The sequence below is a fragment of the Mus pahari genome, chromosome X, assembly GCF_900095145.1.
Source record: "Mus pahari chromosome X, PAHARI_EIJ_v1.1, whole genome shotgun sequence".
NCBI lineage: Eukaryota > Metazoa > Chordata > Mammalia > Rodentia > Muridae > Mus > Mus pahari.
Window position 1 is genome coordinate 28,813,880 of NC_034613.1, and position 15,349 is coordinate 28,829,228.

General features: G+C 42.4%; 1 protein-coding gene across 1 annotated transcript in view; it reads right to left on the bottom strand.

Annotated features, from left to right (window-relative positions):
- Septin6 (septin 6) overlaps nucleotides 1-15,349 on the bottom strand; it is a 70,854-nt gene that overhangs the window by 28,990 nt on the left and 26,515 nt on the right. The window contains exon 4 of the mRNA XM_021188190.1: nucleotides 417-603. Within this exon, the coding sequence (XP_021043849.1) occupies nucleotides 417-603 (187 nt within the window). The remainder of the gene's footprint in view (nucleotides 1-416; nucleotides 604-15,349) is intronic.

A 15,349-nucleotide genomic window follows, 5' to 3' on the forward strand; every position in this document is an offset into this window, starting at 1 on the left:
TGAGCCACCATGTGGTTGCTGGGATTTGAACTCCAGACCTTCGGAAGAGCAGTCGGGTGCTCTTACCCACTGAGCCATCTCACCAGCCCAGAAATCTAATTTATTTAAGGAAAGAGAACCACTTTCCATTGCCAAACCCAGCACCCTTAGCCTTGAGTAGCCATCATGCTTGTAACCATCTTTATTTTTAAGACATATAGGGTGGAAGAGCACTCAGGACAAATCCAACCCTAATACTAGGAATCCAGATGACACAGCATATGACCCAAATGCAGGAATCTGTAATCTCATCTTTATGGAGGACAGTAACAAAGGATTGGATTAGGATTCCATAAGACCTCTACTGGAATCCAGGAGCCATTGTGTATTAGATGAATAAGAGTCCAGCTCACAGAGCCCCAGCAGCTGTCTCATACCTTACTATCCAGCTTCTTCATGGTTACTAGGTCCAGAGACTTAAGCGAATGTCCTGTCGGGGCAATGAAATACAAGCAGACGTGGATTCGGGAGTCATGGTAGGAGTGCAGCACTCTCCGGATCTTCAGTTCCTCTTGTAGGTAGGCCTCAAACTGAGCATCAATGAATTCCACGATGGGCTTGTAGCTAGAGCAGAGAGGAGAGAAACAGCTTCAAATGCTTAGGTTTTGACAGTCAGTCCTAGTCAGAAATGCAAAGTGTGCTGTGTAACTGTACCCCCCACCCCCTTCATCTACTCTGGCTTCTCCATCTCTTCTACTGTCAGCTTTGGTTGCCTTCTTGGTGCACACAAGCCCAATTCATTTCTTCAGTGTGGAATGACCATTTCTCTTTCTTTGTTTCAATCCTGCTTTTGCATGCCTTGGGGCTCAGTTTCATGTCTACCTCCTTCCTAAGCCTTCTCTACGTATGCCGTATGCCGTAAGTCCCTTCTGTGAGCCAGCAGTGTAAATACATATATACATTGCTCACTGCTGCTTCCCAGGAGTCACTGTTCTTTCAGATCCATGGGCCCTGAGGCAACGTGGAAGTCACTGGTGGCATCTGTAGTTGAGAAGACATTCGTCCATATTAGGCCCTTGACCTAAGCCCATTGGAGGCTTCCTGCATCTCCTCACACCATGCTTTTGGACCAGAGCTGTGTACACAAGATCTCTCTGTGAACCATCTGGGGGAAATGATGTCACAGCGCTGTGGGATCTTTGCCCATTCTTGCAGCAATGAGTGGGGAGCACTTCAATTAGCAACTCCCATAGCTACTTATTTCTCTACTTCTCATTTAAGCACCCAGACAAAATTTGATAAAGATACTTCCCCCATATCATCTACACAGGAACCCTAGCTCACTGAGTATCCATGCAAAGCTCCCCTAGGCAGTCTCCATGACTCAACAAGACATATTCATTAATTTGATCATTCATTCATTCATTCATTCATTCATTCATTCATTCATTTTTGATACAGGGTCTCATTATAGCCTTAGCAGTCCTGGAACTTGGTCTGTAGACCAGGCTTGCCCCAAACTCACAGAGATCTGCCTGTCTCTACCTCCCCAGTGCCAGGACTAAAGGCATCCACCACCGTGCACACAGCTCAATCTATTTATTTTTGAGACAATGTCTTGCTACACCGCTTAAGCTGGTGTGGAACTCATTATGTAGCTTAGGCTGCCCTCAAACTCATGAACCTCCTGCCTCAGCTTCCTGAGTACTAGAATTACATATGTGTACCACCACACCTGATTCATCAAGGCCCCCTAAACAATAATAAGTCTATAGGCAGTTAATAGTTGCTAAGGGAGTGAAAGAATTTTCTTCAGTAGTGTACCCACTGGTGAGTTGCCCATGATTCTATAACTAATCACTTACAACATGCTCCTATACATAACCCTAATTCAATTATTTGCCTGTGCATATACACAAAGTCATGTCATTATTGTTTAGGGGGCCACCCCAATTGCCCTGGCAGTCTCTTCCTTCCTTCCTTTATTTTTAAAATATAGTTATTTACTGTGTGTGTGTGGGCAATGGCGTAAGTGTGGAAGTTAGAAGACAACTCATGGCAGTCACTCCTCTCTCTTTTCACTATGAGGGATCGAGGGATGGACTTCAGGTCACCAGCTTAGTGGCAAACATCTTTACCCACTGAGCCATCTCGCAGGCCTCTGCTTCACCCATGACCCCAACATCATCTTTTTGCTCTAAGTAGGTCATTACAACTTCATCCCTATTCTCTTCTCATCGCCTCAGCTTCCACTGGAGATGCTGCTTCCCTTCTGGGAGAAAGAGATTCATTCTGTCAGCCTAGGGCAGGGAGTTTTCAGATTCCTTTGCCAGAAGAGAATGATCAAAGGGAGACATGAGCCCAGCCAACACCTCCCACCTGCAGCAGCTCCCTACGTGAACCTTTGTGAAAGAGCCCCCAAGGAGCAAGGAAGAAAGCAACATTTAAAAAAAGAACCACAGCATCCTTCATCCTGAGAAGCAAGGACAGAAAGAGACCCAGGTGCAGGGTATCTCTGGCACCCCAAAGGAAAACATATCTAAAAATATCATTCATTCATTCTTTCTTTCTTTGATTCCCCCTTCCCCAGCTGAGACTGTTTTGAAGCACAAATGATTCCTTAGGTAGCAAAGAGTCTTAGAAGCTCCTGAAGATTTCATAGTGAGAGTAGAGGATGCATCCCTCAGACGTAGCTGATTTTTAGATGGGTAGCTGGTTTGAGTGACATGATCAGGACATGGTTTTGCTTTCTTCTATTACATAATTTCTCGTTCACTTCAGTTTTGGTTCCACACGAAGGGGCAGGGAAAACAGAAGAGCATATTTTTTTCTCAACTTCCTTCTGAATACCTAAAACCCCAGGTTCATCTTATCCCCACTGCCTCTGGCCCTCAGGGTCTCTGAAGAAGTACACAGACCAGCCAAACTGCCACCAGAATTGGGTTTAATGAGATCTGAAAGATGGGTGACTCATTTTTTTGTCTCAGTCAGCTTTGTATTGCCAGTGTCTGGCCTGCTGTCTGGCATACAGTAAAGATTCCACCCTCTGTCTGAGTTCCCTCACCTCTGCCCCCATGGCCAATCTGCCCTCAGTGGCTATCTCTTTGCCATAAGTTGCTATGCTTACTGAACTCTATTCTGGGGCAAAGAAACCATCGATTTCTTTCTTTAAGGCACTACTTTTATCATGCACCCCCCCCCCCCGAAGAGGATGTTTCTGTGTGACCCACCCACTAGTTCCATGGAGGACCTGCAGAAGACAGTTTTCTTCTACCACTTTCTTCTCTGGCAGATCCCATCCTTCCTCATCACCATAATTAATCGTTTTCCCTTTAAGGCAATAAGTTTGAGACTTCCACAGACCATTTATGAAATTCTTTTCTAACATGTAAAGGTGTTTTGCCTGTATGCATGTCTGTGCACCACATGCTTGTCTAATGTCTATGGAGGCCAGAAGATGGTGATAGATTCCCTAAAGCTGAAGTTACAGTTATAAGGTCTGAGGTGGGTACTGGGAATTGAACCTGAGTCCTCTGGAAGAATAATCAGTGCTCTTAATCACTGAGCCACCTCTTCAGCTTTATCCACACAGTTCTAAACATGGAGCCCACAGACCTCCAAGGAGCCTATGGATAGAACTTAGTGAATCCACAAACTTGCGCAGGAACAAAATACATCTCTAACTGAAATGTTCCCTTTTCTTCAGCTATAAAGTGAGACAATAATCGATAGTATTGTCCGTGGTGCCTGTGAATTTTCTATGCAGTACAGATCACTCATATTTTTCCTTCCCATTCCAGTGGTTGAACATATATCAAAATAGTATCTACATCCATCATAGTTGCTGTATTCTGGTAATTATTAAACCTGCAAATAGATATTATTATTTTGGAACTTAACAGAGACACATATGGGTTATTAATCATAATTTAAATTTTTTTTGATTTTTTTTCGAGACAGGGTTTCTCTATATAGCCCTGGCTGTCCTGGAACTCACTTTGTAGACCAGGCTGGCCTCGAACTCAGAAATCCACCTGCCTCTGCCTCCGAGTGCTGGGATTAAAGGCGTGCGTCACCACGCCCGGCTTTAAAATATTTTGATAACTGTATTAGACATTAGACATCCAGAAGTTATTTTGAGAATGAGGCCATGGTCTACAGCACAGCACTAAATAGTCTAAATGGCACAATGGTCTAAATTCTCCTTCATTTCTGCTCATGAATTGCACTATGGAGACACTACAATAGAGTACTGAATAGAAAGTACTGGGAGTTCAGCTACTTCAATACCATTACCAAGGACAGCTTCTCTGAGGGTTCAGTATCAGGGCTGCAAGGATGAGTATCCCCAGAAAGCCACAGTGAGATCCAGGAGAAGGGCAGTCCAAGAAGCAGTCTGTAATAATGCCCCAAAGGCAGGAGCCAGCCTGACAAGTTTAAGCAAGGAAGAAAGGCGGGGAGCTGGCCAGGCAGTGGTGGGGAACCCCTTTAATTCCAACACTAAGGAAGCAGAGGAAGGAGGATCTCTCTGAGTTCGAGGCCAGCCTCGTCTATAGAGTGAATTTCAGGACAGCCAGGGCCACACAGAGAAACTCTGTCAAACAAAACAAGAAAGAGTAGAAAGGCAGGGAGCTAAAATGTAGGAACTGTAAAGGGCATGAAGAAACTATTAAGTACAGCTACACAACAGAAGCAGCCCACATGTCTATCAAGAGATGCCTGGGTACAGAGAACGCAGACTACCCAGATACTAAAGAGCCTCAGCGATACAGAAATTCTAACGCAATCTGCTGAACACAGGCGAGGCCCTGGGATCCATCCCCAACACTGAAGAGTCGGGGAGGGCTGCAGGGAGGAAGGAACTCATCTACAGACAAATTCCATGGGATTTCACTTATATGAGGCACCTGACCAGTGAAATTTACAGAGACATAAAATACTAGCATTTCTTGGAAGCTGAGGTGATCAAGGAAGGAGACTTGACCAGCGAGTTTTCTTTGGGAGTGAAACAGATGTGTGGGAACTGTGCAGAGGGATGGATGAACAACAGACAGAGGTGGTGGTGACTGTCGCTGTATTAAATGCCACTGGATCATTGCGCTTAATGAGCTTTGTCAAGAGCCTCAGTGGTTTGGGTACATACTAAAGTCTGAGAAGTTCTGGCATCTGTCATTAACCTGTTCACCTGACTGAAACCTAATTCTTCCCCTGGAGAGTCTGTCACTCAGCAGCCATCTCCAGGATATGTTTCTTTTCCCTACAACCCATGCACCTTGAGGTGAGATAAGGTAGGCCAGTGAGGAGCTCTTCTAGACAGCCCTCTTGACATCCCTTCCTTCATCATGTCAATGCAAAGCCTCTTTTCTTTGGAGACCTAGCCTGTCTTCCTTCAGTGGTACTTGGCCCAATTTTTCTCCACATTCTAGGTAATTCCAATGTCCCTGCTAACAACTCTTCCAGTCTCCAAATACTGCGACTGCCTTGACTTTCTAACTTTGGCTCCCTCTGCTCCCCACCCAAGAAATGCTCCCTGTAACACGCAACTCTCTGACCACAATCTGGTGTCTACTACCTGCCTTATGTCTTTGATCCTCCTAAGTATGAGTTGTCTCCTCAGAATGCTCAGGAGTCTGACTCTTTGCCTCATTTCCCAGGATACCAAGGTTTTTCTGGTCTCAGCTCCTTGTCTGCCAAAGCACAATCATATGCCTGGTCACTGAACCACAGTTTTGTTTTATGAGACAGGGTCTTGCTATGTTGGCCAGGCTGGTCTTGAACTCTAGCTCAAGCAATTTTCCTGCTTCAGCCTTTCTAGTAGCTGGGACTCCAGATGTGCGGCACTATGTCCATTATGAAACATTCTTATCAACACCTTCAGCTCCATTCCAGCCTTGTCCTTCCACCCTGACTGGCCTAGTAAAATAAGAACTGAATACATTTCAGGTTCTGACTACTTGATGGCTGTTAAAGTTTGAACACAAATACAAAGTTGTGGTTCTTGACACTTTTATAAATTCATAGCTTGACAACTCCCATGTGTCCTAGGTCCCAGAATCCTGGCAAGGGAATAAAGAAAGGACACACACATACAGTGAACCTGAGATCACGTTGGGCTCTGCTACCTGTATCCCCATCAACTGGAACCTCAGCGTGTTTATTACAGCACAGGAGCAAAGCAAGTCTCTGTAGGAGGTCTCAGGAGGTGAGCAGTCTCTGGCTATAAATATTTTGGAGGAGGGGGCTGTAGTTACTAGTCTTCGTACACACTGATAAATCATAAAAGGAGATTTGCCATTTCTCTTGAGCCTGAATCATATGGGTAAAAGCTTTCCCCAATTGTCCCATAGGTCCAAGGGTCTTGGGATAACGTTGACACAGCCATGTCCATTACAAATTATACATTCACGTGGGACTTCTCTTGGGCTTTCCTCTGCTCCCTACAAAGCTCTCTAACTTCATCCGAATCTCTGGAGTAATGTAATAGCACCCTGCTTGGCCTTGGTTGGCTCATTCGCCACTATTCTCTCATTGATCATTTCAGACTTTCATTTGATCTCTCAGGCTCTAAAATGATTCTTGACTCCATCAGTCTGACAGCTTCCTTTACCAACAGAGCTGAGACCACAAAACTCATACAACCTCATCTCTTGAGCTTTAAAGATGGACCCACCCTCCCATTTCCTTCTCATCTAAGGATGAAGTATCTCTCAGCTCTGCAAGGCTTGTTATCCTTGTGTGCGTGATCATCCTTTGCAGCCTCTTTGGGATCCTTGGTCCATGCTCTGTCTCCTCTCTTCCTACTGACTCTTTCTCCTCAACTCTTGAGCATACTTAAGTCTTCTCTCATCTCAAAAGAGAACTCTTCTTAGCCCAATCTAATCCTCCTCAACTCTATCCTCCCCAACAATGTGCCTGTGCCTTCCTTTCCCTAAGCAGTCAAGTTTTGAATCTATACCTAGCACAGAAGCTCAATAAATATTTAACGAGTGGAGAGAGATTTCTTATTTTTTTCCTTTTCAGTTTTTTAAAGAAAGGGTCTCATAGAGCCCAAGCTGGCCTTGAACCCACTATGTAGTAGAGAATGACTTTGAACTTTTCTTTTGCAGTAAATGGCTCTTACCTACACCTGGACAACATAAACAGTGAGAGACCTTGGAGCACTCAGCCCTAAGTGGGATGTCTTTACCAAACCCTTCCCTTCTAGGCTCAGGGATCTGTGTAAAAGAAGAGATGGAAAGACTTTAAGAGCCAGAGGTGATGAGTGACTCCAAGGAAACAGCATCTTCTGGACACAACAGTGCCAATGCTCATATGAACTCGCAGAGACTGTGACAGCACACAAAAGATCTGCACAAGTTCAAGCTAGACAAACTTCCAACACAGAGATGGGGGGAATGCAAAGTCCACCCCCAAACAAGAAGCTACTTGCAGTTGATAACTGCTGCGAGGGGAAAAGCAGTTTTCTCCAATAGATTGACAGTGGCTATATCAACCATATTCTGAGGCAAGCCCCATGCTCAGGAGGAATCAATCACACAAAACAGACTCCATATTTTTCCATGTGTGTGGGTTGTTTGTTGTTGTTGTTGTTGTTATGTGTACTGGATAGCTTTGTGTCAACTTGACACAGCTGGAGTTATCACAGAGAAAGGAGCTTCAGTTGGGGAAATGCCTCCATGAGATCCAGCTGTAAGGCATTTTCTCAATTGTGATCAAGGGGGGAGGTTCCCTTGTGGGTGGTGCCATCTCTGGGCTGGTAGTCTTGGGTTCTATAAGAGAGTGGACTGAGCAAGCCAGGATAGGCAAGCCAGTAAAGAACATCCTGCCATGGCCTCTGCATCAGCTCCTGCTTTCTGACCTGTTTGAGTTCCAGTCCTGCATCCTTGGGTGATCTACAGCTGTATGGAAATGTAAGCGGAATAAACCCTTTCCTCCCCAACTTGCTTCTTGGTCATGATGTTTGTGCAGGAATAGAAACCCTGACTAAGACATTATGATTCAGTGATTTATTTTGCTTTTGATTTGGAGTTTGGTTTGTTGTTTGTGTTTTTGATTTTTTTCTGTTTGGAGAGGAAGAACATGTAGTTGGGTGAGTAAGGAGGTGGGTAGATCCTGAGACAACTTTGGGGAGGGGAAAGAATATGATCAAAATGTAACATATGAAAAATTAAGAAATATTTATGTATGTTTTTACATATATGGGTGTTTAAGCTGCATTCACATATGTGTACCATTTGGATGCAGTGCCCTCACAGGGCATCATATTCTCTAGTACTAGAATTACAGATGGTTATGGGCTGCTCAGTGGGTGTTAACAATTGAACCTCGGACCTCTGGGAGTCAGCGCTATTAACTGCTGGGCCATCTCTCCATATTCATTTTTCACTTGATATCTCAGGCTTCCATATGATTCTTGACCCAAGGCCACAAAGCTCATACAACCTCAAAATAGCTTCAGGAAGTCCCTGAAACTGACCAGACTCACTTAGGTTCCTCCCTTCCTAGTAAGCAGTAAAGACTGCCGAGAGTCACTCTCAGCCTCACCAACTGTCAAATAAGCCAAGCTGCAAAGGATACTTTCAGACCACACCAGCTTCCAGGAAGCAGAAATAGTCCAAGCTGCGTGGAAGAGGGTTCAACCAACTGAGTCACTTGGAAAGGACACTCCCCAACTTATTGAACTGCCTGAAGACTGTGCAGTGTACTCCAAGTTCCCAGTTTTTGTGAGCTGTCACCCATGTTGTGGTGGGCTTTGGTGAGGCAACTGTCCTTGACTCACTTCTGCCCCTGTAAGTAACCGCTCACCCATATTGCTGTTAACAACCCCAGTAAAACTTGTTGATTCACAAGGTTGGACTTTGGTGGTATCCATACTTTGTCGTGGGCTCCTTATCTGGGGTGAGTAAACAAACATGTGTGTCATGTCTCCCCAGGAAAAGTCTTGTCACACAACACTGTCCTCACATGCATACAGTAAATAAATAAATGCAATGTTTCTTAGTGGCACTAGCCTCTGACACGGTTCCTGGCACACTGTAGACATTTGTTGATAAACTGAACAAGTTTCTATATACTCACTTGAATCCTAAGTTTGGTGGATTCTCTCTCAATCAAGCCTACCTCCTCCTCTCTATCCTATAACTTTCAGTTCCCTATTTAAGCCTTCCTAATTTCTTCTATCCTAAAGAACTGCCCCTGCTTTCCTTATCTTCCTTTGCACACTGCCTTATCTTTTTCCCCAGCTTTTAAAACCCACTGTCTACACCTACTTTATCTATTTCCGCTTTTAAAACACCATCCTTTAAATTTCCTTTCGGTTATACAAACAATCTATGCGTGCATGCTTCCTGCTTTATCAGTAATCACTACTCTCTGTCTGTTGAATATTGTTCCAGAGATTTCCTATATAGTTTTATGCAGATGTAGAGGAGATTATTTGTTTTGGTGAGAGGGAGAATTCTCATAAATGTCACAGTGAAACAACTTCTCATTTTTGTAACAGCATGACCTGATGTTGTATCCATGTGAATGTAAGCTGCAAATATGATCCCATGGTATGGCCACATCACAGCTAATGTAGCTGATTTACTTATAGACAGGTAGACAGGTTAAAGGTTTTTCATTTGATAGCCAATGCTGCAGTGGACACTATTGCTTCCTGTAAGCATGTGTGTGTGTTTTCTGGGCAATGTAGAGGAAAGGAGAATTGCTGGGCCATGAATTATTCACATTCAAAAATTTAATGGATGCTGCCAAATTTGCCCTCCAAAAAAATCTGATCAATTCACACACCCACGTGAATGAAATTCCCTGGTGGCAGTGGCTATTATATCATCTTTTATGAGTGCAAATCTGAGAGGGGAAAAATCATGTTTTTTTCCCTAATTGCTGGGGAAGCTGAATGAGCATCATTTCATAGTGTTGACTGTTCCATTTGTATTTCTCTTCCTAGTCAATTATCTGTTTATCTCTCATGCAATTACAGAAGCCCTTCTTTCATTTTTGCCCCATTTGTAGTTTGATTTCACTTTTGCTTTATGCTATTTTTATATTTTAAAACATAAAATACCTTTATTTTTTTTTAAATTTTATCATTTTTATTTATATGTATGTGTTTGAATCCATGCACATGACATTAAGCATCCTCCACAGAGGCATCAGATCCCTTGGAGCTAGAGTTACAGGTAGCTGTGAGCCAACTGATGTGGATGCAAGAATCAAACTCTTGTCCTCTGGAAGAGCAGTCTGTGCTCTTAACCATGGAACCGTTGCTCCAGCCCTCAATGACTTTTCCTCTAACATAGACCCAGACACTCTTTCCTTCCGTGAATTTTAGACTGTTTCACAATTCTAAAAGCTTTCTCTACCCCCAAAGTTATAAAAATATTCTCCGACATTTTCTCTTTATATTTTTAGAATTTGTTTTTAGTCCAACAGGAATCTATTTTTATAAGTGGTGTTTGGATGAGAGGGTCTCATTTTATGTTTTTCTAAACGGATGGCCTATTTTTCCCAGCACTCCTTTTTCAACGGTCTTCTATCCCTGCTGACTTATAGAAGTGAAAGTTCCATGCCAATGCAAATGCAAATCTGACCCTCTCCTCACAGTTCTACTCTATTGCTTCTGCCCCCCCCCCCAGTGTTTTGATGCCTCTCTGTCCCATTCACAAGAATGGCAACCTGATTTCTACTTACAATCTCCTGAGAATGACCAGTCTTAAATATATTGAAAGTTTTCATCCTGCCAAACCCAATTCTCCTTTTCTTGTACACTATTTATTGTTTTCCCCCCTAAATGCTACATAATGCTATTCTCCTTTGATTCTTACCAGTAAAATCATGCTCATAATAACACATTCTGTTTATTAGGTAGTTATACTGTACCAGCTATAGTTTCAGCATTTTTTTTTTGTCCTCCATGTCAAGTTATACCATAGCCTGATAGTGTAAAGATTATTATGGTCATTGTACCCATTTTACAGGTGATTTAAAAACTGATGCATAGACAATTGAACTATCTTGCCAAAGGTCCCTGGTCTAGCAAATGGCAATATGAGATCAGAACTCAGGCCTGCCTGAGACAAAAGCTTAAATTCCTAGCCACTCTTCTCTCTAGCCAGTCTTGAAAAGTCTTACTTACCCTTGGGTTCTCTTTTCTCTAGCACTCCTTAGTCTTTTTCTTCTTTCATTTATTAGTAGTATTCGGGGATTTATGTGTGGTTGATTGTTTTGGTGGTGTTTATTTTGAGACAAAGTCTCGCTATGCAGTCCTAGCTGACCTTGAATTCAATAAAGACCAGCCTGCAAGTTGTGTGTGTGTGTGTGTGTGTGTGTGTGTGTGTGTGTGATTTTAGACAATGTCCCATGTTGTAAACAAGCTGGCCTCAAACTCACTCTGTAGCTGAAGCTGGCCCTGAATTCCTGATCTTCCTGCCTCTGTGTCATAGGGACACATGCCTCATGTACTGGGATTCTATGCGTGTATGATTCTAGGCATGTATCCCTATGAACAGCAAAACATCACCAAATCCATTTGTTTGTTTGTTTGTTTGTTGACAAGGTCCCAAGTATCCCAGGCTAGCCAAAGATTTACTGTACAGTAAGGATGACATTGGACTGCAGAGTCTCCTGCTTCTACCTTTCCGATGCTAGGACTACAGGTGTGTGCACCATGCCTGGGGGCATGCTGATGATCAGACCCAAGGCTCTGTGCATGCTAGGCAAGTGCTCTACCAACTGACCTCCAGAAACAGTTCCTATTTCAATATTTTTAAGACAGGGCTTCAGTCTGTAGCCCCAAAATAGCCCCAAACTCTTGGTCTTTCTGCCACAGCCTCCTGCATGCTTGAATTACCAAGTACAGGAAGTGCAAGGATGTAGCAACTAACGTGACTTCCACCAGTTTGGGTTGTTTCATCCTTGTTTAAACAGATGCTGTGGAAAGGACAGGGTCTTCTGAAGGCCTGTTTCAATGCAGTTGCACTGACATATTTGTGGTAAAATACCCCTGATAGCATATAGAAAACACCGGTTTCATAGGGCTGCTGATACTGGTCTGTAGTTCCGCTGTTAGAGAGGCCAAGGGAGGATTGCAAGGATGGGGATCACTAAGTCAAACAAAACTGTGCTACAGACAGAGTTGGAGGCTAGCCTTGACAACTTACTGAGACCATGTCTCAAAGAAAGAAAGTTGAAAATGGCCGGGTATATAGATCAGTGTTAGAGTGCTTGTCTAGCACACGAAAGGTCCTAAGTTCAATCCCTAGTGCCTCAAGAAAACAAACACACTGCTTTGTATTATAGATGATTACAGCTTATTTCACTCTTGCTCTCTACCCTAATCCCAGGGAAACTTTATCATTTCTTCTTTGAGTTTGCACTGTTTGATTTTTTTAAAAATATATATGTAACATATATTTCAGTCTTTTATTTGGTTAGGTTGTTTTGGTTTTGTTTTAGACAACTTCTCAGTATATTACCCAGACCTGCACTAAACTAAATCCTCCTGCATGAACCTACCAAGTGTTGTGATTATAGACATGTACCACCATGCCACACTATCAATTTCATAATCATGAGAAACTACTGATGGCATTCTGGTGTCTAGGAGATACTCTCTCTTCAGTATTCCCAAGCCATCCCATTCAAGACAGCACCCATATGTAGAATGTCTACAATGGAAAGGACCGTGAGAAATTTCACTGAAGACTTCCTAAAAAAAACTGTGCAGCTTAGAGTAATGCTCAGATCGAGCCCAACTACTAAATTGATAGGGTGTAAGTGATGCTCAACCAAACAAGATTAACATAATAAGTCATTTTATAGAAAGAAAAAAAAATCAGTTGTGGCCAGTGACATGATGCAGCAGATTAAGGCACTCGCTACAGAGCCTGACAATATGAGTCGAAGCTCAGAGTCTCAAAGGGCAGAAGGATAAATGTGACTCCCCAAAGTAGTGCTCTGATGTTCACACATATGCCATGGTACAAGTACACATGCATGTATGCGCATGGACACACACACTAAGCAGTTAATTAATTAATAAGTAAATGTATAAATAAATAAAATCATTTTTAAAAAAAAGAGAGGTGTCTTCCTTTTAGAGGTTCATATAGAAAACAGACTATGTTTCAGCTCTTAGGAAACTAAATGTCTACCAGGGATTAACAGTCTAAGCAGGGATAAGGTGGAAAGATGGAGGAGAGGAGGGAGGAGCCTTGTGGAAGACTATCACTTTGTAAGTGATACTTGATACTTTTGCAGAAGACCTGGGTTTGATTCCAGCATCTATGAGGCAGTTCACAGCCTCTTATAATTCCAATTTCAGAGGATCTGACGCCCTCTTCTGGCTTCAAAGACATTACATGCATAAAGTTCTAGACTTAATACCCAGCATGCATGCACACATGAAGGCACAAAGAATAAATTTCTTTAAAAAGAGTTTGAACAGAGAGGTATGCTGTATGGGTGGGCAATGCCACTCTTAGGAGACATGGGTTAGGAAACAAAAACCCCAGTGCCAGGCACGACATACCTCCCTCTCAGTCATTGGTCTTGGAGGCTCCAGAGGCTACTACGAATGTTCTTGGTTGTCCATCATAACTAGATATTAAGATCTTATTGCTATTATTTTGCAGGACACAGAGAATTCAATCTGGACCTGACCTGAAAACTCCAACTGGCTAGCTTTCATAGCGCTTAGGTACTACATAGGTCACTGGGGAAGAAAAGATACTAATGACCTTACCCAGTGCTAGAGCCTAGAATACTGATCTGCCAGGCAAGATGTACCCACTTCAGTAATGGTATAACTGTTACGTGGTACTTAACTGCTTTCTGATTTTTGATAAAGGGTTGGAAAGAAGGCTCAGTGAGTTGAGCACTTTTCATACAAACATGAGGATCTGAGTTCAGATCAATAGAACCTGGAAAGCTGGAGAATTCACTTTCTGGCCAGCTAGTCTGACATATGCATAGAACAGAAAAAAGGCAATCTTTCAAACAAGGTTGACAACTAACAACCAAGAGGTTGCCCTCTGACCTCCACACATGCAACATGGCACATATGCTGTGGTACCAGCACTTATACTTGTATACACGAACACATACACACAAAGATTTTTTTAAAAAGGAATTTGAGTGATCCTTTCTGTGAGTATCCTATCAGCTCTCCCCAGCCTTTATCACACCTTTATCTCAGCCTCATTTACCCCTCACATGGATCCCCAGACTCCTCCAGCTTTTTTTTGTCAGTTGTAGTCAATATTTATGGACTCCACCTCTGCTTTCCTATCTCACCTCCTATGTTATTTCGTGCCTCGATTTTCATTGGTCTAATACTTTCCTGATTGGTCTTGCTTACCCAGTGTATCTCCACACTAGCCCAAAGGATTTATCTCAAAAGCTAATCAGACTATATTTCGCTTCTTAGAACTTCTGAATGAATCCATATTTGTATATTCTATAACCCCTGCAGGAGTTGAACTCTGTTTGCCCCCTCCCTTTATTTTCCCCTAGCTCACTACTACTACTAGCCCAGGGCATGTTCTAGGTTTAATGGGACCTTATGCATACAAAATTCACAGGACAACGCAAGAAAAAGACTATGTTATAACTAAAAGTGGCTACACATGGGAACCCCAAAGATTAAAGTTCACTGGTTTCTCAAGAAAGCTGCCTCTTGACTAATATATTGAATAGACAAGGCTGTCCACTCTCTCCCTGCTTATTCAATACAGTACTTGAAATCCTATCCAGAGCAATTAGACAGCAAGAGGAGGTCAAAGGGGTACAAATTGGAAAGGAAGAAGTCAAAATATCACGATTTGCAGATGATATGATTGTATATTTAAGTGACCCCAAAGTTCTACCAGAAAACTCCTAAACTCAATAAACAACTTTAGCAAAGTGGATGGATATAAAATTAACTCAAACAAAACAGTAACCTTCCTCTATTCAAATGATAAACAGGGTGAGAAAGAAATTAGGAAAACAATACCCTTCACAATAGTCATAAATAATATAAAATACACAATAGTCACAAATAATATAAAATAGTTATAAATATTATAAAAATATAAACCAATAAGATCTAACTAAGCAAGTGAAAGATCTGTATGACAAGAACTTCAAGTCTCTGAAGAAAGAAATTGAAGATCTCAAAAGATGGAAAGATCTCCCATGCTCATGGACTGGTAGTATAAATATAGTCAAAATGGCCATCTTTCCAAAACCTATGTACAGATTCAATGCACTCCCCATCAAAATTCCAACTCAATTCTTCATAGAGTTAGAAAGAGCAATTCTCAATATCATTTGGAATAACAAAAAACCCAGGATAGCAAAAACTATTCTCAACAAGAAAAGAACT